The 23,237-nt window shown below is 50.9% G+C and overlaps 1 protein-coding gene and 1 long non-coding RNA gene across 6 annotated transcripts in view; one reads left to right on the top strand and one right to left on the bottom strand.

The window, feature by feature from the left end:
• Positions 1-605, bottom strand: part of LOC306668248 — a 9,607-nt gene extending 9,002 nt beyond the window's left edge. The window contains exon 1 of the long non-coding RNA XR_013765782.1: positions 209-605. This is a non-coding gene — a long non-coding RNA (uncharacterized lncRNA). The remainder of the gene's footprint in view (positions 1-208) is intronic.
• Positions 1-23,237, top strand: part of CABP1 (calcium binding protein 1) — a 23,310-nt gene extending 73 nt beyond the window's left edge. The window contains exons 1-7 of one of the 5 annotated variants that reach the window (XM_079151393.1): positions 680-1,400; positions 13,644-13,823; positions 17,523-17,553; positions 17,818-17,961; positions 18,907-19,016; positions 19,456-19,603; positions 22,776-23,237. In XM_079151393.1, coding sequence (XP_079007519.1) covers positions 753-1,400; positions 13,644-13,823; positions 17,523-17,553; positions 17,818-17,961; positions 18,907-19,016; positions 19,456-19,603; positions 22,776-22,801 — 1,287 coding nt within the window. In that variant the 5' untranslated portion in view covers positions 680-752 and the 3' untranslated portion in view covers positions 22,802-23,237. Of the gene's footprint in view, positions 1-679; positions 1,401-6,687; positions 8,793-13,643; positions 13,824-17,522; positions 17,554-17,817; positions 17,962-18,906; positions 19,017-19,455; positions 19,604-22,775 lie in introns of those variants that run through there. The other 4 variants (XM_079151396.1, XM_079151395.1, XM_079151397.1 and 1 more) reach the window with 4 other exon arrangements.

Genomic DNA, 23,237 nt, shown 5'->3' with positions numbered 1-23,237 from the left:
CAGCCCCGCGTGACTCTCTGGCTGTCTACCAAAAGCAGGAATCTCCCTAGCAGCTACCAGGGTAGGAAGAGGGCTGGGCAAGAGGGGTAGCAAATGGGTCCCACCTGGGACTCAATCATCATCAGGCACCTCCTAGACAGGTACTACAGCCAAGTGCCACCTGACGTGTGTTCTGTTCTTAGAATTGAAAATTCTGTGGCTGACTTACCAAGGCCATCCAAGTCTCACCGCATGGTATTGCGCCCCATGGAGTGAAGCCTTTCCTTTCAGCGTGTCCTTTCACGCCATTCTGGCTCCTGCGTTTGTACGCAGTGGTGTCACAGGGTGCCTTCATCCTCCTTGGTTCTTTAGTTCCCTGCGCCTCTTTCTTCCTCTAGCCAAAGTTGTACCCCCTGAGGAGTGTATCCTGCCTACATTCTGGGGTGTTCGGGAGGGTTCCGGGGCACTGTGGAAGCTTCCAGGCGTGGTAAAGAAAGCTGCCGAGGCTACTAGGGTCTCGGCCTCTTTGGGGCGGTTCGCCAAGCCCCTTCCCTCGCGCTCTCCGCTGCGCGCCGCAGCGCCCCCTTCGCCACCAGGGGCCGCCCGGAAGCGGGACTCCCCGAGCGCGGGGCGGGGAAAGGGGCGGGGCGCGGCGGTACCTGGGCCGCCCGAGAGCCGGGGGTGGGTTCTCGGGGACAGCAGGCAGCCCCCCCAGATCTGCACCGCCAGCCGCCGGGAGCTCAGGGCTCCGGGCGTAGAGGCTGCGCTGTCACATGGGCGGTGGCGACGGGGCCGCATTTAAGCGGCCGGGGGACGGCGCCCGCCTCCAGCGCGTCCTCGGGCTTGGCTCCCGCCGGGCGCCCCGCTCTCTGCCCGCCGGGGGCCCCGCGCAGCGCCGCACCGCACCGCCCCCGCCGGGCCATGCGAGCGCGGGCCCCGCCGCGATGAGCTCGCACATCGCCAAAAGCGAGTCCAAGACGTCGCTGTTGAAGGCGGCGGCAGCGAGCGGGGGCAGCCGGGCTCCCCGCCACGGCCCTGCCCGGGAGCCCGGGCTGCCCGGCCGCCGGCTGCCCGTAGCCTGCCCGAACACGCCGCCGCCGTCCGGGGACCCCAGTTCGCGGAGGCCCCTGTGCCGGCCGGTGCCGCGAGAGGAGGGCGCGCGGGGGAGCCGGCGCGGGCTCCCCCAGGCGCACTGCAGGCCCCGGGAGGCGCTGCCGGCTGCGGCGTCCCGACCTTCGCCGCCGTCGCCGCTGCCGCCAGCCCGCGGGCGGGATGGGGAGGAACGGGGGCTGTCCCCGGCGCTCGGCCTCCGGGGCTCGCTGCGAGCCCCGGGTCGCGGGGACTCCGCTCCAGCCGCAGCGACTGAGGCGGACCCGTTCCTCCACCGACTGCACCCCATGCTCAGCTCCGCCTTCGGCCAGGTAAGGGCCGCGCCTCCCGCTCGCGCTCCCGGGAAAGGCGCTCGGGACCCTGCCGCTGCTGCGCGTCCACGACCCTACTCCCGCTGCCAGTGGTCTCCAGGTCACGCCTTGGCTCATGCTGTCATCTCGCGGCCCCGGCGCCCTTGCGGGCCGGCACTCATCCACCCCCGTGCCTGATTCAGCACCCTGTGCGCTGTCCACCCTCCGGGCCTCTTCTGGGCGAGGCACCGCCACCTAACCTTCCTCACACCTGTCTCAACCCGCTAGTCCTGGAAGGGAGAAACCTCCACAACACTCCTGGAGATTTGTGGGGGTCAAAGAGGAGCGCTCCGAGCAGGTGGCGCCAAACCCACTGCTCCGGCCTCTGGCCAGTATCTCCAACCAGTGACCCAAGAGAGAAAGGGATTTGGAGCAAGGGGAAGGGAGGCTTGGGTCACACAGACTTGTTTGGAGATGAAGGACTCTAGCCATTGCCTATGACGTCTTCGAAGGCCTGGGAAAAGTTAGAAAAATCAAAAATACGAGGAAAAAGAAGAGGTGTCTGGGTAGGCATGGGGGGCGGGTGTTTAGAGCTATGGCTCAAATTGGAACTTTGAAGTGTTTTAAGGGATTGTCACTTCAGGGATGCCACAAGGATGGCAGTTGGGCAGTCGTGGATTTGTAGAATGTGGAATAACACTCAGATAACCCTAGCCTGTGTTGGTGTGCATTTTAAGGTCAGAAAAGCCACTAAGAGGTCACCAGTGGCTCCTTCGGTTTCCTCAAGTGTCCCTGGTAGCTGGGCATCTGCCCTTTAAAAAGCTTTGTGGTCACAATTTGTGATTGTGTGGCTGGGGAGACAGGAACCTATGAACTCCTGAACAAAGCCAGAATTTCCTCTAGTTCTGAGTTTGTAATCAAGTCAAACTCACTGGCGTGACATTGAGACAGTTCTGCGGCAGCCAAGAATTGTAATGCAGAGGGCCGATCAAAGTGTATGCCTAGTTTGTTGGGGACACTGGGGTCTGTGGTGGGATCTAGAGCAAAGAAGCCGCCTCAAGCTCCTGGCTTAGTGTGCTGGATCAACATTCTCAGGAGGCTGTGTGTTTGGCTTCAGATCTGCACATTTCTTTTCAAAATACTACTCCGCAGTGGCTGATGCCGGTGGAGGTCTGACATGAAGGCAGCCGCACATGGATTCAGGTTGCGCGGGCCTGCTCTGGTGGTGTGATGGGGCAGCAGCATGTGGCTTTGTTCCTGCAGGGAGCCCTCATTAGTCGAGTGAGCTGGAAACAGTTCTCTGGAGTACAGATCTGGATGCAGAGCCGTGAAGAGTCAGAGCAGTAACACACTGAAGGAGAAGTTCACTGCAGTGGTTTTTGTGTTAGTGAGGACATTTGGGGGGTTAAGTCAGGAGTGGGCTGTGGATTGGGACTGGGTTGCAACACAAATACTGTGTTGTTCAATAACAATTCATTCATTTATCAAATACCTCTTGAGCACCTACTTTATTTGCCCAGGCAATTGCTGCACACTAGGGAGACAACAGAGAAGGAGAGAGCCAGACTTCTGGCTATTTGGGGGGGCTTATGATCTAGCAGTTTGGAAGGGCTGGACTCATACACTTCCTGGTTATTCAGTTTGCTGGTGATCTGACTCAGCTCCTAGAAAAAGAACCCTTGCTTCCCAGCCTTGCAGAATTTGCCTACATGAGCCCATTCTGAGCTCAGAGCTCTGCAGCTACATGCTTTAGTTTCTCCTTCTAATTTCCCAGTCATTAAATGAAGAGTATTCTTCAGTCCCATGTTCTGAAATGTCACCAGGGTCATCTGAGTCAGGAGGAGCTGGAAGGTCCCATCAAATATTTACTACCTTCCTTTGGAAGCTCATGCCTCTTGGAGCTGTGGGCATTTTCTTTAAAGCCCAGCACATTCAATGTGGGCTTCCTGCTGGCACCTGGAAGGCATCTGTTTGAACAACAACAGTAACAGCACAACACACCCAGGCTGGGACTTTTGTGTCAGAGCCTCCAGCCTCCTGTGACAGAGAGGAATTAGTCTTTCTTTCCTTTCTCTGTATTGAAATTTCTGTCCTTTGAGACAGGGTGGGGGCCCAGAGAAGGAAAATGGGGGTTCTGAATGCAGACTTTCAGATAGGATCTACTTAGGGCAAAATATATTTGGAGAAGTTTATTTTACATCTCTCAAGTTCCAGTTTTTTCATTGATTTGTTTTTTTCCTTATGTGAGTTACTTAATCTCATTAAGGCTCTTTGATTACCTGAAAACAGAGATACTCATAGAACCTCAAGGAGAGTTTGGGAAGTTAAATGAGATATGGAGCTCATTCCAGTGCACGGACTCTCTGTGTTAGTTATTATTTTTGTTGTTGTTAATTAACTACCAAGGGCATCTTCTTTCTGTCTGTAATAGGGAGAGCCAGGTTCAAAGTGAAACTGGAGGTACCAAGATAGACTCCTCCATTTGGGAAAACAGGAATTAAGATTCTTCTAGTGACCTCATGGAACATCCTTACTGCCTGCAGGGAAGCGGCGTAGATTTGGGGCCAAAGTGTTGAAGTGTGGCTTAGAAGATAGTAGAGCTGTAGGTTCCAGTCCCAGCTCTGTCACTTTCTATCTCTGTGGACTCAGCCTGTCATTTTATCTCTCTGGTCTTGGTTTCTTCATCCAGAAATGAGATCAACAAAAACTACCTTGTGTGTTATTGTAAAGCTTACACAAGATTGAGGGCATCAAATGCCTGGCTCATAGCAAGCGCTGGATCAAGGGCAGTCTTTATTAATGTCATTGCCCTTTTTAATAGACTAATTGAATAAGGGTCTGGGTAAGGTATTTTGAAAGCTGCCTCTGAGCTGGGTGAGGAAGGCTATTAAGAAAAGAGCGGAGTGTCCTTCCCTACTTCCTTCTCTGTTGCCTGCTAAGGACATGCCACCCAGCTGCCTAAAGAGAAGTGTCAGAAATCAACTCAGAGTAAGCCTGACCTAGGGCTTTGGGCCTTGGAAGATTATTTCATGTACAGGCCTTCTGTTTTCTTAAGCTTGAGAAGAAAAACCCTTGTAGAGGCGGCAGATGTGAATAAAGCCCACAGCTGATTGGCTAGGCTGGCTGAGTTTCCATACTGCTTTACACAAAACTGGATCACAGTATTTCATAAGTGAGTGAGTAAGTGAATGAATGAATGAATGAATGAGTGAGTGAGTGAGTGAATGAGTGAATGAATGAATGAATGAATGAGTGAATGAATGAATGAATGAATAGTGTCATAAGCCTCTGGACTTCAGAGGTTTTTTAGTTCCTATGGTTTAGATGGCGAGAAAGGCCATGTGGTTTGTGTCCTAATAGATTCAACTGCAACAGGCCTGTATTCCTAGAATGAGGGCTGTGTGCGTTCCTCATTCCTTCCCAGATGGAGTCTCCTCTGTTGCCTTTCCTCTGAGGCCTGGGGATGGGGAAAGAGATGGTCAGTTTGTCAACCACTAATGATAGACGTGGCCTCGGTCAGTTGGTGAGGATCCTCCAGGCTGTCTGCATTTGCTTACCGATGTTTCTGGGAGGAACAAGAGTACTTGAGACCTCAGTCTAGACCCCAGCAAACCATTGTCAAAGTCTGTTGTCATTTTCTTCTCAGCAACCTGTGAAGGTTGGTATTGTCATCTCCTACTTTAGAGATGAAACGGGCTCAAGAGAAGGGGGTGATTTGTCCAAAGTGACAGTAAATAAGTGGCAGAACTGCCTGTCTCCAAACACACCTGCCTGTGCTGTACCATGCTGGCTGGGTGGAAAGTCACTTATGCGTGTTCCCTGTCTGTCGGAAGCATCTCATGTTACGATCCAGCTTTCCCCAGGCATTTTACCACTGGGCTGTCATCCAAGTTCAAATGCTAGTGATAGAACTGATCAGGATGGGAGGCCAGCCTCCCATCCTAATCAGGAATAATCAGCAGCGGGTTTATCCTTCTCATCCCTCTGATCCTATTATTCTATTCCAGAACTCAAAGTGTGGCTTCCAGAAGGCCCAGGGGCTGCGGCTCTGTGTATCAGGATTGGGGGGTGGCATACAGTGTGCTTCACTTCTTAGAGGAAGCCCTTACCCCTCAGCTCTTTTTTGTTTCCTATAAAAGATCGAACCATCTATCTGTCCACTGCCCAGCCCGGGTTTAAGGAAGTTGCGAAGCCCCAGATCTGAACCCTCTATCCCTTGCTACCTTTAAGCCTCAAACTAGCGTCAGCCCTACCCTGACCCCCACAGCAGGATGAGCTTTCTTGACTTTTCCATAGGGGCCTGGTTTTGCTGTCTTCTGCCTCCTCTTTCCTAGGACTGAGATGTCTCAAGGTCGACAAGTGGGTGTTGTACCCCGAGCTGACCTGCAGGGGGCAGGAGTCACCAGGTCTGAGCCAGTGGATGTTGGATGACTGGCCCTTTAAAACCAATGCTAGGCAGGGAAAGGAGGCACTTTCTAGGTGCCTGGCACTGTGCCAAGCCTTTTGCATGTTTTATCTCATTAATTCCTCATACGAGCCTTAAGAGAGGTATTATTAGAATCCCCGTTTTACAAATAAAGAAATGCAAGTTCAGAGAGACCAATGTGTCCTCAAGGTCACATGGTTACTAAGCAGCAGGGCAAGGTTTGAACCCAGGTCAGTCTCATTCTACATTCCAAGCTCTGAAGATTTATCTCAGTGGTTCTCGACACTGACTACAGGTTTGAATTCCCTGAAGAACAGACTAAACAACTCCAATGTCCTGAACCTTCCTAAACCTATGTAAACCCGAATTTCTGGGGAAGTTCCCTGGCAATTCTAGTCTGTAGTGAGCATTGAGACTTACATTTACATGCTTTGCATACTGCCTTAACATACGTTCTCCAATTTAGTTGGTATGAATTGGGATTGTACCTGGAGCCTAACCCAAGCTCCACTGGTCCCTGGTGAGCTTTGTCTCCAAGTTTGCAGATGGTCCCTTTTCTAGATTCTTGTCTGCAAGTTTTTCCTGATTCCCCCAAACTAAGTTCGATTCCCTGTCTTACTTTCACCTAGTTTTTGTTCGTTTGTTTTGTACCAGGAATTGTCCCCAGAGGCACTTTACCACTGAGCCATACCCTAGCCCTTTTTATTTTTTATTTTGAGACCAGGTCTCGCTAGGTTGCTGAGGCTGGCCTCAAATCTGTGATCCTCCTGCCTCAGCCTCCTGAGCTGCTGCGATTATAGGCATGTGCCACTGTATCTGGTGCACAGAGTTCTTGTCTTTCTCCCTTTATAGCATTTATCTGAAATGTAATGAAGTAACTTTTCATAACTCCTTACTGCCTCTTGCCCACCTGCCAGAATGTAAGCTGCCAGAAAGCTGGAACCACCTTTATCTTGGTCCCCGTGACATTCCCAAAGCCAAGCCCAGTGCCTGACACATAAACACTAGGCACGTGATACTTTTCTTTCTTTTGAATAATTACTCATTGAGCCCCAATTAGGTGCCACACTTTGTTTATGTGTCTGCTTTATTAGCAAGGCAGGGGAAATCCCATTTTCCATTAGAGGAAATTGAAGCTCAGGAATGGGAAGTGGTCACTGGCAATGCCAGGACTCAACCCCATGTGCCCCCATCCTGCCCCTTTGTTGGAGTCTATTGAACTTGACCTCTCTGACCAGATCCACGGAGTGCTTCCTTCATGCTGTTTCCACGGGAAGCAGCTTAGCAGTCATTCGTGTTGGCTGCTTGCTCTTCCCGCTCCTGCTGCCTGGCATCTTCCCCCTCTTTCCTGCCCTTTAGGCATCTACACCCCGTCCCACCTCAGGCTCCTCCCTTTGGTCTCAAGGGGAGGCCCCTCCTCCTCCATCCTCTCCTCCAGAGGTTTGGTCCAAACAAGGCTGCTGAGTAACCGCCCTGATTAAACCATTCCCTGACCAGCAGCCACAGCACCATGACCATCAGGAACCAGCAATGGGCCTCCTTCCCAGGCTTCTAGGAGTGAGCCAGTGTCACCCTCTGGGCAGTGGCCCCAACCATCTTCCCTAGCAGGATTTCCAACTGGTAACCCAAGCGGGACCTGAAACTCTTTTGAGCTCCGTGTGTAAGACCTGGTTGCTTCTGGGAGGACCTGGGAGGAGTTCTTCCTCCCGATCTATCTCTGGTGCCCCCTGCTGGAAAAAGTCAGATGCAGGGAAGCAAGGATACTTCCTCTCTCCCATCTGGCTCGGCCTGAAGGTCTCAAATGGGACATCTGAGACTTGAGATGAATTTGGGACGAAGAAGAGCTGGCCACCTATAAAGTTCCAGCTGAAGGACCTTGAAGACCATTTATAAAGGGTAGATTCTGTGTTCTGCACCCCAAGAAAAAGGATGAAAGAGCTCCACTCCAGATTAGGCAGAGGGTGAGGAGAAGGTCTGGGGAGTTTGCCTCTGTGCTGGTGCTGCCTCTGCTGTGCCCCCCTCCGGGCCATCTCTTGGCTTCCCGTGGATCGTTGAGCTCACACACAGCAATGGAGAGCTGATCTCAGCTGTCGGCTCAGCTGTGCTGCCAGCCCTGGAGCCCCATCCCATTTCACTGATGAGGCAAGTGTGAAAAATGGAGCGTAATGGAGACGTCACAAAGATCTCTCAGGCCCTGGACTGGAGCAGCCTGCTCTCCATCCATCTGGAACTGCCAGGGGCGATGAGGATGCGTGCTTGTACAGCTCACTGCTCTTCGGAAAAGGCATACATCTCCCTGGGGGCTTGTTATGTGCGCATGTGTGGTGTGTGTATGTGTGTGTGTGTGTGTGTGTGTGGTGAGTGTCTGTGCAGTCAGGGTTGTGAGCTGTGGGGCACCCTGGCATTGGGGGTCTAAACTAGCCAGCTTTCCCTTCTGGATCTGCTGGCCTAATTCCCAGCCACAGCTGCCACCCTGGGTCCCCTCCCTGAAGCAATCTCCCTGCAGCAGGGAAAAGGAGGGGGTTAGGGAAGGGGAGAGAAGCAGAGAGAGAGGACTCAGCTCTAATCTGATGTAGATGATCCGGCAGGCTTCCCAGCTTGGCTGCCCTCTGCCATCAGCTCTCCGGGCGATTTTCTCTGTGCCCTGCACTCTCCCCTTCTGCCTTCATCTCCTTAAGAAAGTGCCCAGAAAGTTAAACGCAGATACACACACACACACACAAGCCACCAAAAAAAAAAAAAAAAAAAAAAATCAGAGCAGGAGCAGACAGACGGGTAAGAGAGCACGCGCGCCAGAGAGAGGGCTCAGCTCGGTCTTGGAGGAAGAGCGACACAGGCAGAGGGAGGCCGGGATTGGAAGTGACCCAGACCAAGGTCTCCTAGCCCCCGAGGAGCCTCCTTCATGGACCCGAAGATTCCAAGAGGGGCTGCCTCAGCTTAGGATGGGCAACTGTGTCAAGTCACCACTGAGACATCTCTCCAGGAAGGTATGTTTCTGGAGCTCCCAAGTCCTGGGGATCAGGCATCTTGCCACCTGCCCCAGAGGTTGGGCATGGAGCGGGTGGTCATCTGAAGCTTGCTACTTTTCCCAGGGGTTCTGTCCAAAGTTGCTTCCCTGTTCTTATCTCCAGATACCCTCCTATCTCAGATGCTTATGTCTCAGGCTGCAAGCTGAAGTTCGGTCCTAGGGCTATGTGCCGGGGGGCTTGGTGGGGAGAGTGGGAAGCTGTGTTTGGGAATTTGCACAGGAGTTAGCTTTAAGTCATGTAGCTTTAGGAGCTTTTGGACCATAAAACGAAAAGTGTGGATTCTTAGGATATCAGTGCACAGACACCTTTGAATCTGGCAGTATCGGAAGACCCCAGCAGCATGCTCTGGGGCTCATGCATAACCTTCCAGGGTCTGTGCTCCTCTCTGGTGGTCTCTAAGTCTTCAGAATTGTGAGCTTTGAAGTAGATCCCTTTGCTACTGAAAAGCACTAAGCTGAGTATTTCCTTCCTCTACCTTCAATAATTTCCAAGTCAGATCAAGGAATCTCAAGAATGACCAGACTGATTTTGGGCCCAGGTTTGGTTCCCTTAAGAACTAGGATGCCCAAGAGATATGTTGAGCAGGTGTGTACATAAATCAGTTTCTGGAGTGGGTTCATTGCTTATACACCAGGATAATATTCTTTTACAAGAACTCCATTGGAGAAGCACACAATCATTCCTAAGGCACCTTTCATGCAGGTCTGGACTTGCATCTGCAGGGTTTTGCTTCAGGTGGGTTCTGTCTGTACTTCTAGCCCTCCAGAGTCAGGCCAAACTTAGACATTATTTAAAGGAAGAAAGAAACAAAGAAACATCTTCCTCCAATTCTCCCATTTTCCAAATGAACTCAATTGCCACTCAGTGGGGTTAGGAGACACACGTAAGGTCTCAGGTTAGCTAATGGCACCTTTATACCAGCCCCATCCTCCATCCTCCATCAGTTTGATGGCCTCTCAATTTAGGACATTTTGGGCTTTTCTGCCTGTCAACTTCCTCATTTGGCTAAGCTGCTCACATCAAATTCCATTTAATCTTTGCAGTTCCTTGGATCCTTCTGAGAATGGATGGTTGCATCTGTGTCCCCCCCGCCCCCCCCATAATCTGTCATCTTCTTAGAGAAGTCTTCCACACCAGAGGTGGCCTCTGTGTTGATTCAGAGTAGCAGAAACTGATCTGAATTAGTTTGGAGGACCACAGGCAAATGCCCTCACCATGGGTTCTGTCCAGAGTTTGAGGGGGTGAAGTTAGGAACAAGAATTATCTTTCTGTCCCCCTCACCCATGTTCCCTGACACAGCAGAGTGCTCAAAAGTCACACAGGTCTCCCCTTCCACACCATGTAACCTTAGCAAATTGACCTCTCTGTGCCTCGGTTCCTATGTCCGTCAACTTATCTTTCTTGGGGGGGGGCGGGTGTCTCTCTCTCTCTCTCTTTTACAGTGCTGGGGATCAAGCCAGGGCCTTGTGCATGCTAAGCAAGTGCTCTACCACTGAGCTACAACCTCAGCTCTAATGTCTCTCTCTTAAGGCAATTGTGAGAATTAAATAGTGTCAGGCACAGTGTCTGACATATAGTACTCAATAAAAGTTAGCATAATTGTCATTGTAATCATATCTTTCCACTCCGTACTTCAGAGAAGAGGGACGGAGGAGAAAAGGAAAAAAGGAGAGATTGATGTTATTATTGGTGCTGGGATGGAACCCCATGCTAATAAACACATACTCTGCTCTTGAGCCACACCTCCAGATGGAGAGGGTCTGAGCCCATGGAATAAGTCAAAAGATCATTGAGAGGGTTTTCATTCAATGTCATGTTTCTTACAATAGTGGTAAGAATTGCTTTTTCTTCTTTACAACGTATCTAACACCTGACATCTCACTTGCTCTTTTCTACAAAGTAGTTTTCTTAGCTAGTTAGCAGAGAAAGGAGCTGGATACAGAGATAAGAGCTTTCCTAAGATCTCACAGGTCTCAAACAGGGCTGGGATTTAGACCCTGGACCGTGGGAAGTCAGAGTTGGTATTTTATTTTTAATTTTTCCTCCAGAAGAATCTGCCTCTCCTGCTGTCAGAAATGTTCTACCTAGATTCCTGGATCTGACCTTCGAAGTCATCTAGTCCAAATTCAATGCAGCAATCCCCTCTCTGGGATTGTTTAAATCCTGGAACTCCTGCAAGGAGAGGGAAATTTGACCTGCATGCTCTTGACCGGCTTGTGTTGTTCGAAAGCTGTAAGGTCATGAGGCGCGGTGGCCCCTCCTGTCACCGTGCCACACCCAGGACATGTCCTTTTGGTGCCAGGAGACCTTGTCAGCTTGTGGCTTGGCTTGAGTGGTAGCTGGGGAGCTGGTAATGGTGAGAGGCGGCATGCCTGGGGCTCTGAGCTGGGCAGGATAAGGCTGTCAGGTGCCATCAGTGGCTGGAGAAGGACTGCAGCCTCCAGGGACAACGTGGTGCCAGGCAGTGTTATGATGAAGAGATGCAATGGAAATTCCCCAGCTACCACTGACTGGCTTATTCTTTGTGGGAGCAAATTCCTCTCCATCCTTCTCATTTCTTTCCTGATTGGCAGATGTTCCCCCACTTTCTCTGGAGCCAGAAGTAACTGCCTTCTGGCACATAGAATCTCTTAAGTTATGTCACCACCACCACACCATCATCATCATTATTGTCATCACTATGGCAACGCCATTTATTTGGTCTTACCATGTTCTAGGCACTATGCAAAGCACTTTATATGCAAAAGCTCATTATTTCTCACGAGAATCCTGGGAGTAGACAGGATTATCCCCATTATACAGAGAAGGAAACTGGAGTACAGAAAGGTAAAGCGACCTGCCTGAGGTCACACAGCAAGTAAGCAGCAGAGCCAGAACTTGTCCCCAAGACCATGTCTAAAACCAGTATACTAAACTACCTCTCAGAGTTCTGTGCCACCTGCTGCCTCCTCCTTCCTGAGTTGTGTTCATTCTGAGCCAAGTACATGAGATTCAGCCAGAAACCAAAAGTCTGATTTTCTGCAAACATCTTGTGAGATTGCTTCTTGGTGTTACGCCACTGTCCACTCCCAGGCTTCCTTTGGTTCCCACTCCCAGTTTGGAAGGTCTGCGTTGGTCTATGCTAGCTCCAGCCTGGCCCTTGAAGTGTGGGTGCGTGCAGCAGAGGCTCTAAATCTTACCTCTTAGGGGCTTCAAGCCAGAATGGGCCCTTAGTCTGTCTGACATCCCCGATTTCTAGGTTTCCTAAAACGGACCCTTCTTGGACTCACCGAACTTGAGCCTTGGACTGGGTTCCTTCACCTTGAATCTGAATGTCTGCTTTCCCTTTAAGGAACCAGAATACTGCTCCTTTCTCTACAAGCCTGGAGTTGGCTTAAGGTGTTGGAAGGGTGTCTCTGTAGCCCCACAGTGGAAGATTTTGGGGAGAAGCATGAAAGGACAAGGGAGAAGTGGTTTTGCTTCTCAGCCTGGCAGGACAGGGTGCCCTGGGTCTTGGGATCTTCTCCTAGGTATGTCCGTTGAGCTGGATCATCTGCTCGGAAGTGCGATGGCATGGGAGGACAGGGACGCAGCCCTGGGCTTCTCACACAAAGACAGCCTTCAGGGGTTCAGCTACCTGCCTCTCATTGGGAAGTTTCTGTTCCAAATCCCCACGCTGAGAGGAGACCGCCCAGCATCAGGCTGAGGGCAGAGTGCTGTGACCTGGTTTCTGGAGAGGGGCTGGCAGGCTCTGCAGGCCGGGGTGGAACGAATGTTGTGTCTAGATGCTGCTGTTGTCCTAAGGGAAGGCCTGTGGGCAGTGCTGACTTTTTATAGCTGCATGGGAACCTGCAGGGGGGAGAATGGCTTGGCCAGGGCCTGGGAGCAGAGCTATATTTGGTCAGCAGACAAGGCCCCTGCCTCAGCCTCTAGAAGTCCAGCAAGCTGGGCCGGGCAGGAAGCCAGGGAAGGCGGGAGGGAGGGAAAGAAGGGCTGCTGGAAGTCTGTTTCATCTTGAGGTTGTAAACGGAGTAGAATCCAAGCACAGAGGTGTCTTGTTTGTTGTTTGGCCCACCTGGTGCTTTAAATCAGGAGATCTGGTAACAGTGGCCGGAGTTAGGTAGTGCCGCCCACTTAAAGGGGGCACCAGCGTCCATTTTGCCCCCATCCCCACCTCTTGCACCCTACCTGCTTTGTTAATGGCAGCGATGACACCTATGTTCTCAGCCTCTAGTCCAGCAGACTACCAGAGACTGTAGTTCGTGTTGCTGACTCTGACTGCCCTCCCAGTCTTCCAGTGGGGACCCAGCTGGGGTAGGGTCAGAGCCCCTTACTTAGTAAGCTGGGAGGCATGACTTAGCTGGGGTATTGAGCTGGGATGTTGGAAGCATGTGGAGAAAGGCCATTGTTCCATTACTCTGAGAGAACACTTCCCATTGGTTAGGACAGAAGCTGTCCTCTGATTTCTTCTGCGTGCACATGAGCACGAGCATGTGATTCTGTATATAGATCTGTGTCGGAGTGTGTGTGTGTGTGTGTGTGTGTGTGTGTGTGTGCGTGTGTGTGCATGGGCCACTCAGGGAGCATTATACCCAGCTCTCCCTGGACAACTGTTTCAGTCAAGGATTGGAATCTCCAACTATGGGACCAATTTGAAACCTGTCCCTATGCATCCTGAGGCTCTCTGAATCCTACCACTTGACTCTGGATGATCTTCTTGTGAGGAGAAGTCCTTCTCGGACCAGGAGCCAGGCTGGGGCCAGGAGACCCTAAGTGGGCAGGGAAGTGATACCCTGCCTCTCTTTTGTATTTGTTCGGTGCTGGCTGAAGATGCGCCAAGAGGAGAAGACTAACTACATGGTGGTACAGACAAGCGAGGAGGGGCTGGCAGCTGGTGACGAGCTCCCCGGACCGCTCCTGATGCTGGCCCAGAACTGTGCCGTCATGCACAACCTGCTGGGGCCTGCCTGTATTTTTCTGCGCAAGGGTTTTGCCGAGAACAGACAGCCTGTACGTAAGTTGGCCCAGTGGAGCTCGCTGAACTGGGCTTCGCAGGAGGTGCTGGGAAGAAGAGGGATTCTGTACCCAGCTAGCTGCCCCTGTCCTCCAGTGGATATCCCCCAAATCCACAACTTGTCAATCTGATTCCCAGTTTCCCATTCGTGGCTACAAAGTGTGTCCACATCTATCAGCAAGAAGTAATGATAAGCTGGGTGCAGTGGCACACGCCTGTAATCCCAGCAGCTTGGGAGGCTGAGGCCAGAGGATCGTGAGTTCGAAGTCAGCCTTAGCAACATAGCAAGGCCCCAAGCAACTCAGCAAGACCCTGTCTGTAATAAAATACAAAAATGACTGGGGATGTGGCTCAGTGGTTAAGTGTTCCTGGGTTCAATCCCCAGTACCAGAAGAAAAAAAAAAAAAAAAGTAATGATAGTGATATAATTCATTCTTTAGGGCATTTAGGATATGCCAAGCTCTGTGTTAAGTGTGATGATGGATTGCATCCTTTAAGCCTCAGCAACTCCAAGAGGGTAGGTACTTTTATCACTCCCATTTCACAGATGAGAAAACAGAGTCAGAGAGGTAACATGCAGAGGTAGTAGGTGGTAGTCTGGCAATCAGGTGGTCTAACCTAAGAGCCTCCTGTGCTTTTAACAGTTCTGTATATACAGCTTAACCCAGTAGAATTTTCTAAGGTGATGGAAATAGTTTAAAATGTACAGTGTTCAACATGAGCCTCCTATGCTTTTAACAGTTCTCTATTTACAACTTCACCCAGTAGAATTTTCTAAGGTGATGGAAATAGTCTAAAATGTGTGCTGTTCAACACAGCAGCCACTAGCTGCATGTGGTCACTTGAAATGTGGCTAGTGTAATGAAGGAACTGAATTATCTATCTAATTTCATTCTAAGTAAAATTTAAATAGCTGCATGCATCTCGTGGCTACTCTATTTGACAGGATTAGGGAAAAGAAGATGTTCAGATACAAACATTTATAAATTGCACTTACTGAATGCCACATGCTAAATACTTTCCATGTCTTGTCTCATAGAATGCTCACCAATTCTGTGGGAGGTAGGGACTGGTATTAACCCATATTACAGATGAGAAGACTGTGGCTCAGAGAGTAGAAGCAACCTGCTCAAGGTCCCACAGCTAGAAAGTAGCAGATCTGGGCTTTGTCCTCAAGTCAGTGTCACTTTAGGGCCCAAGCTCTTCTCCCCTAACGATATAAACTGGGGAGAAAGGAATGTGTGTGTGCTCCATTCTACCTGACCCCCTGCGTTGGTACACATAGTTTCACCCCATGCGGGTGGCATCCCTAGCTCCACTTGAGAACACAGCACACATGCGCTCCCTGCTCTGCATGGGGGAGAGTGTGTGAGCCAACGACCAGTCACCAGGGCTATGCTGTAGACACACTCTGAAGGGGTACCAGCTTTGCTGTTCCCTGAGTTCTGGGCATATAAGGAGCTGCAACGAGGGTCAGCAGCAACCATCCAGCCCCAGTCCTGCCGAGTGGGACCCTGGAGAAGTGGCAGGTTGCTTGAAGCCTTATGGGTGGGAAGAACTCGTTATGGCTCAGTGGTTGGTCTTAGTAAGTATACTTTTGCACATGTGTATGCACACATAAGTCGGCCCTGTTTCTGTGGGTTCCATTTCAAAGGAAGAGTGGATTCAACTACCCGTGGATCAGAAATATTTTTTAGGGATGGGGATGTAGCTCAATCAGCAGAATGCTTGCCTCCCATGCACAAAGCCCTGGGTTCAATCCCCAGCACCATTATATATATATGTAGTGGGGATTGAACCCAGGGCTTTGTGCATGGGAGGCAAGCACTCTACTGAGATATATATATATATATATATATATATATATATATATATATATATATATTTATTTATTTATTTATTTATTTATGATTGCATCTGGCTGGGCTTGGTGGCACATGCCTGTAATCCCAGAAGCCTGGGAGGCTAAGGCAGGATTGTGAGTTCAAAGCCAGCCTCAGCAACTTAGCAAAGCCCTAAGCAACTTAGCAAGACCCTGTCTCTAAATAAAAATATAAAAAGGGTAGGGGATGTGGCTCAGTGGTGAAGCACCCTGGGGTTCCATCTCAGTACCCCTTCCCCAAATTGCATCTGTACTGAATATGTACAGCATATAACAACTATTTACATAGCATTTACATTGGATTAGGCATTATAAGTCATCTAGAGATGATTTAAAGTATGTGCATGAGCTATATGCAAATACCACACCTTTTTATATAAGGAACTTGAGCATCCCTGGATTTAGGTATCTCCAGGGGTTCCTGGAATCAATGCCCCATTAAACCAAAGGATGTCTGTGTTCACTCACTTTCATTTGCACAAATGAAAAACAATCTTTTTTGTAAACCCAAGAAAATCTATGGGTGTGTCTAGGAACAGAAGTGACATATACCCTTGCACCTTGCACCCTGACAAGCCTTTTAGGTGAAAGTCCACATGATCATCACACAGAGACCAACATCCCTTCAGGTGACTCCTGCCTGGAGGATCTTGGTGCCTCCAGCCTGCTGGTTCCAAGCTCACATACGCTCTCAGCACCAGCAGCTCTTCCCTTTCCACATGAGCCTCAGGCTTCCTCCTGCCAGATCCCTCACCCTGGGGCCAGCATGGAGTGGGTGGGCAGCCACCGTCTCCACCCACCCTGGCCCGGTTGGCCGGCATGGCCTATATGTGCAGCTGAGATGTCTCACATCACTGCGGCATGCCCACGTGCCTGTGCCCAGCCCTGTTGTGAGCCTCCTCAGGGCAGCCCGCCTCATGTTCCCCCTGCCCAAAGGAACGCTGTGGGCCATTTGAGAGTCTCCTAACCAGGCCAACCTGGGCACCTGTATCCATTATGTGGCAGTCTGTCTCCCTCCTGGGCAGACCTCACCATCCAGAGCCTGGCTTGTGCTTCCTCTGGGGCCTGCTCTTTGGAGACTTCTCCACCATCTGTTCTGACGCCTGGACCCAGGGTTTCCTTGACTCCCCAAGGAGACCTGGGCCCTGCTGGAGGCTGAGATGTGTGCTTTGGACCCTGGCAGCCGTCAGAGGCACTGGTGGCCTGCAGGGTCCTTTACTGTGTCCTGCGACGGGGCAAGAGTAAAGATGGGGGGCAAACTGGGGCAAGTGGGGCAGTGCCCAGGTAGCAGGGCACAGTCCCAATCTGCCTCCCCTTCCCTGGCTCTTCCCTCCTCCCTCCTCCCTCTGGGGCTCCCCCTATGGTCCCTGCTTCCTCTTGCCTTGCAGTCCTGCTTCTCTGATGGCCTTATGGGTTTCTGTTCCTGGCTTCCTTGGTGTCACAGGTGTTGCTTTTCTCCCTCTGTTGTGACCTCCCCTGGCCCTGTTTTATTTCCAGGTTTTTGCCTCTGGACCAGCTCTGTTCCTGACCCACTCTTGTATCTGGAATAAGGGTCTGGGAACACAGAGGTTCTGTGACCAGGGTTCTGCTGGATCCTTGGGCATCTCCTCTGCGGGGCCCAGGGGCCTGTGTCTACCACTCATGGTGGAGCTGCAACTTTCCCTCCAAGGATGTGGTCCAGACAAACCTCTGCTCCATTCCTATCAGCTCCCACCCAAAAGCTTGCTGCCCCTTGGATGGCCCCCACTGGATGGGCATTTTGTAACTTCCAGGTCCCTTGCTGCTTCTAATAGGACTTGTTCTTTTGTTTCAGGACAGATCGCTGCGACCAGAGGAGATCGAAGGTAAAACTTGGATCTCGAGTGAAAGGGCGGCTCAGCCCTCCAGGAAGGTATGGGAGGGAGCTGGTGGGAAGAGAGGCAGGGACACCTGGCCTCCTGGGAACGGTGCATCTGCTGTGGAGCCAGTCACTGGAGGAAGGAGCCTGGAAAAGCCAAGGCCCAGAGCCCTCAAGGACCCAGGACCTATCTTCCTGGTGGGCCTTGTGCTGTCTTTGTTCCCAGAGGCTCCATGGTCCTACCCCCAACCATATCTGCCTTTGTCCCCAGAGCTCCGAGAGGCCTTCAGAGAATTTGACAAGGACAAGGATGGCTACATCAACTGTCGGGACCTGGGCAACTGTATGCGCACCATGGGCTACATGCCCACTGAGATGGAGCTCATTGAGCTATCCCAGCAGATCAACATGAACTGTGAGTCCCTCCACAGGACACCACCTTCCCTTCCCATCAGAAAGGCCTGGGTTCAAATTTTACATCCACCTTTTTCTAGCTGTGTGACCTGGTGCAAAGCACTTACCCTCTCTGGGCCTCAGTTTCCTCACCTGTCAAATAAGGGTGGTAACAGGAAGGTGGAGCCAAGGAAGTAAATTAGGGAACACATGTAAAATAGTCCAATACCTGACATTCAGCAAGAAATGATCAGAGGGATGCTATTGTTGTTTTTCTCTGTCTTAGTCCAGTTCTCCTGAGGCAGAGACCCAAGTGCAAGGAGTTTGGTAGGTGAAGGAAAGCATTGGTAGGCAGCGGGAAGGGAGGTAGGGTGGGGAAGGAGCCCACCCAGGGCCAACTCTCATGCCAGCTGCCACAGAGGGGCTGGAGTCTCAGCCTGCTGTGGTTAATGTAGAACAGCCAGCTCAGAGTGTCCCTCAGTCCCTACCTGCCTCTCCAGCTGGGTGTTTGCCCCCTGACTCCTGGGGGTCGCTGGTTGAGAGCTGTCATCGGCAGGCCGTGGGTACCAGTTCTCTGGTCCTTCCACCTAGCCACTTGGAAGTGCAGTCTGCATTTGCACAAGGGCAAGGCTTGGGGGACACATGACTTTTGCTTTTCTGTACCTTTCTGAGTGTGTCACTCTTTCCATTTTTGAAATGCTTTGCCTGACTCTGAGCCAATGCTGCTTTCTCTCGTCCGTATCTCCCTCCATCTACTTCCTGATCTGCTCCCTTATTCAACCCCAGGTCACTCCCCTGAGCCATTCAGACAAGCCACCTGTCCGTGGTCACTTCTCTGTCCCTATTTGCTTCTATCCTGGAACTAGAGACAGGCAGGTCAACGAGGGGTTGGCAGCGCCCTCCTTGCCTACTTGGAGATGGGGAATGTGTGGGTTGAGGGTGACCTGGCCCTTTCCTCTTGCTCCAGTGGGTGGCCACGTGGATTTTGATGACTTTGTGGAGCTAATGGGGCCTAAACTCCTGGCAGAGACGGCTGATATGATTGGAGTAAAGGAACTGAGAGATGCCTTTCGAGAGGTGAGTAATGGGCCACGACAGGCTGTTAGAGCCTGGATCCCAGGATGGCTGCTTGAAAAGAAGACTGGGAGCTGGGCAGAGTAGCACATGCTGTATCCCTAACAACTCAGGAGGCTGAGGCAGGAGGATCACGAGTTTGAGGTCAGCCTCAAACAGGAGGACCCTGTCTCAAAATAAAAAACAAAAATAAAAAGGGCCAGGGATTGTAATTCAGTGTTACAGTGCCCTGGGTTCAATCCCCAGTACCATGGAACAGAACACAAAACAGAGAAAGAGAGAGAGAGAGAGAGAGAGAGAGAGAGAAGCCTGTGACCTCGCTTCCAGACCAGTGGGGAATTTAGACAGAGAAGGGACTCTAGGGAAGAGGGGATACTGGGTCTGAAGAAGGACATGGCCTTGGGAGCTGCTGCTCCAGTCTCCCTCCTTCTGCCCTCTGTAGTTTGACACCAACGGTGATGGGGAGATTAGCACCAGTGAGCTGCGAGAGGCCATGAGGAAGCTCCTGGGTCATCAGGTGGGACACCGAGACATAGAGGAAATTATCCGAGATGTGGACCTCAATGGGGATGGACGAGTGGACTTTGAAGGTAGGTGGGACTTAAACGTAGGAGAGAAGCAAGCCAGCAGTGGCTGTCCACAATCCGCCAACTGTGTGTCCGCCACACTAACAGTGACCCCCTCCAGCTTTCTATCACTCTGTCCTTCCATTGTCTCATCCCTCCTTCCATGTACCCCTTTAATCCACCTCCTATCCTTATCCACATCCATCTATCCATCATTCATCCATCTGCCTGTCCATTCACTTCTTCCTCTCTCCCTATCTATCTCCATCCTTCATACATTCATCTCTTCATCAGTCTAGATGCCTATATATCCATTGGTCATCTCTAAATAACTATCCATACAACCGTTTAGCCACATTAATGTCTCCTTTCCTGCATCTTCCATACCTTCACTGTGCCTTCATCTCGGTATCTACATACTCATTCACATCTCTCCTACTTCTGTTCTTCTGTTCTCCCATTCATGCATCTCCAGCCATCTGCCTGTCCGTCTATTCATTGTCCATTGATCTCTCCATCTTCCTGCTCAGTCATTTACCCATCTATATCCATCTCTTCCTCCATCCACCCATCTCTGTTTCCCTGCATCTGTCTGCCCCCATCCATCCCTATCCATCTGACCATCCACCCACCCATGCATCCATCCATGCCAGTTATTTTCTGAACACCAGCTTCCTCAGTCTGACCTCAGTCCCCTGACATCTAACCATAGTTGACTTCCTACCATTCCTTCACTCATCTCCTCCAAAATACTCGTGGTCCATGAACATAAAGAGGCCCTCTTTTTGCCAGGATGCCTTTTTTTCTGTTCTCCACTAGAGCTAAATTAGATTCTTCCTTTAAGGCCCAGAAGTGGGGGCCACTTCCTCCAGTACTTCTTTCCTGGTTCCTCAGACTAAACTTTCTCTTTTTGGGGCTTTTATAGCTTCAGGTTCATCCCTGTTCCTCATACTGTCCCAGCTGCTGCTTATAGTCATCACCCCCCTTGATTCTGAAATTAGAGAGAAAGGGAACCCCGTTTTCTTTATCTCTGCATTTCCTACATAACTGAGCACCTGACACATAGCTCATGTTCAGTGAAAAGTTTTTAAAGGAACCAGTAGTAATAATAATCACTTATTGTACACGTGTTGTGTGCCTGTCATGCTAAATAGCTTTATGTATGTATTATCTCATTTAATTCTTGCAGTGACTCTATGTATCTCACTATTAGTCCCTCATGTGAGGAAACTGAGGCTCAGAGAAGTAATATAACTTGCTCAAGATCGCCTATCAGGAGGCAGAACTGGGGCATTAAACCCAAGCCTGGAATCTCAACTACTGTGTACTCCCACACATGACATCTTTCATCGCACTAAGCACTATGGCAGAAAAAAAGTAAAATGTTGACCCTGTTCTCCAGGAACTTGCATCCTGAGCAGAAAGACAGGATAAACGTGTGTCAGAGTGTGTGTCCAGAACACAAAGTTTTGGGAGGTCTTCTCTGGGGAGTAGTTGGCTTTCACGGGAGGTGAGAGTGTGAATGGATGGTGATTTGCTACCATCAGCTCTGAAAAATCTCAGGTTGTCTGGTGTCTAGGTAGCACCCACTGCAGGTGACGGCTGTTCCTCAAGAGACTGGCATTGCCCATTTGTTCTATCAAGGATGTGTTGTACATCTGCTGTGAACTGAAATGTGGTCACTGCCTTTGGGAGCAGGAAAACAGAAAAGTAGTGTGTTCTGTGCTGTGTTGGGGGAAGCAGAGCAGGCTGTACAGCATAGTGGGGGAGGGTTTAGGGAGGACTTCCTGGAGGAGATTATAAATGCATGGAGACCTGAAAGATGTGTAGGAGCTCCCAGATGAAAAAGGAATGAGGGGTAGCCACACGTGGTGGGCAAAACCTATAATCCCAGCTGCTCGGGAGGCTGAGGCAGGAGGATCAAGAGTTCAAAGCCAGCCTCAGCAAAAGCAAGATGTTCAACAACTCAGTGAGACCCTGTCTCTAAATAAAATACAAAATAGGGCTGGGGATGTGACTCAGTGATTGACTGCCCCTGAGTACACACACACACACAAAAAAAAAAAAAAAAAAAAAAAAGAAAGAAAAGAAAAAGAAAGAAAAGAGGGGTATTGATCCTAATGTGTGGACACTCCTGTCCACAAGGACACTTGCACGTGGGTGTTTGTGGCAGCTTGTTCATAATTGCCAAATCTTAGAAGCAACCAAGGTGTCCTTCAGTAGGTGACTGGATAAATAAACTGTGGTAATCCAGAAGATGGAATATTTTTCATCACTAAAAAGGAATGAACTATCAAGCCACAGAAAGACACGGATGGACCTTAAATGCATATTTAAGTGAAAGAAACCAATCTGGAAAGACTGCATACATGCTGCATGATTCTGACTACATGACATACCGGAAAAGGCAAAACTGTCTCCATAGACAATGATATGATCAGAGGTTCCCCAGGGTTGGGCAGTGAGACTATTCTATGACACCATAATTGTGGATACTTGTCCTTGTATGTTTATCTGAACCCAAAGAATGAGCAACACCAAGAACAAACCCTAATGTCAGCTATAGTCCTTGGGTGATAATGAGTTATCAAAGTGGGTTCATCTGTTTATAGGTTCTAGCCTGGTGGGACATGTTGATGGTGTGGGAAGCTATGCACGTGTGGGGACAAAGGTTATAAGAGAAATCTCTGTACCTTCCAATCAATTTTGCTCGGAACCTAAAACTAAGTAAAAAAATATATATATATATAGGAAAGAAAAGAAGGGCTTGGAGACAGGTTGCAGGAAGCTGAGAGGTGGGAACAGGAGAGAGAGGGACAGGAAGAGAGGGAGCAGGCAGTGGCAAGCGAGAGCCATCTGCGTTCTGATAGGGTGGGGCAGGTTGCAGCATGGAGACCGGAGAAGGGGAGAGATGGGGTGAGAGATGTCAGCAGCAAGGCCAGATCAGAGAGGGCCCTGAGGCTGTGGCAGGACCCAGGACATCATCGCTGTGGAGCCTTGGAGGTTTAAGCAGGGGTCACGTGTGCAGATTAGAGGCTCAACTGGTTGCTGTGCAGAATGTGGTTTGGAGGGGGCAGAGTGGATGTGGGGGATCAGCAGAGTCAGGGCAGGGTGACAGGAAGAAGGGGTCAGAGGCAGCCTCCTGGGCTGTGCCCTGACTGTCGCTGTCTCCCTACTCGTTCCTGTACCTTTGCAGAGTTTGTCCGGATGATGTCCCGCTGAGGCCTCAGGGGCCCCTCCAGGACTGCCAAGCTCCCACAGGCGGGGAGGGGAGAAGAGGAGCCAGAGCGGCCTCACCCCGCCGTAGCCGCTGAGAGCCCAGGATGTACTGGCGGATGGGGCCTGCCTGCACCCCGGGGAGGTGCCCACCCCGGACCCCCACCCCTCCGCACTGTGAAAGACTCACAACTCCTGCAACTGGAAAAGGGGGCGCCCGCCGACGAGGAGGCCGCAGTGCCAAGCCGGCAGAGGTCACGCCAGGCGCCAAGTGCCACGTACCCAGCCGCCGCTGGCTGGGTGGGCCAGGGAGCCCGCCAGCAGACCCCACACAGCATGTGTGCCCCGGGGCAAAGCCTCCCGCCGCCCTCCTTAGCTCTGTGCCCGTCCCAGCTCGCCTCAGCCCTGTGATCTCAGAACCAATAAAAGTATTTCCAAGAGA

Source organism: Sciurus vulgaris (genome assembly GCF_902686455.1).
Source record: "Sciurus vulgaris genome assembly, chromosome: 8".
NCBI lineage: Eukaryota > Metazoa > Chordata > Mammalia > Rodentia > Sciuridae > Sciurus > Sciurus vulgaris.
This window is presented reverse-complemented; position numbering and strand designations above follow the sequence as displayed.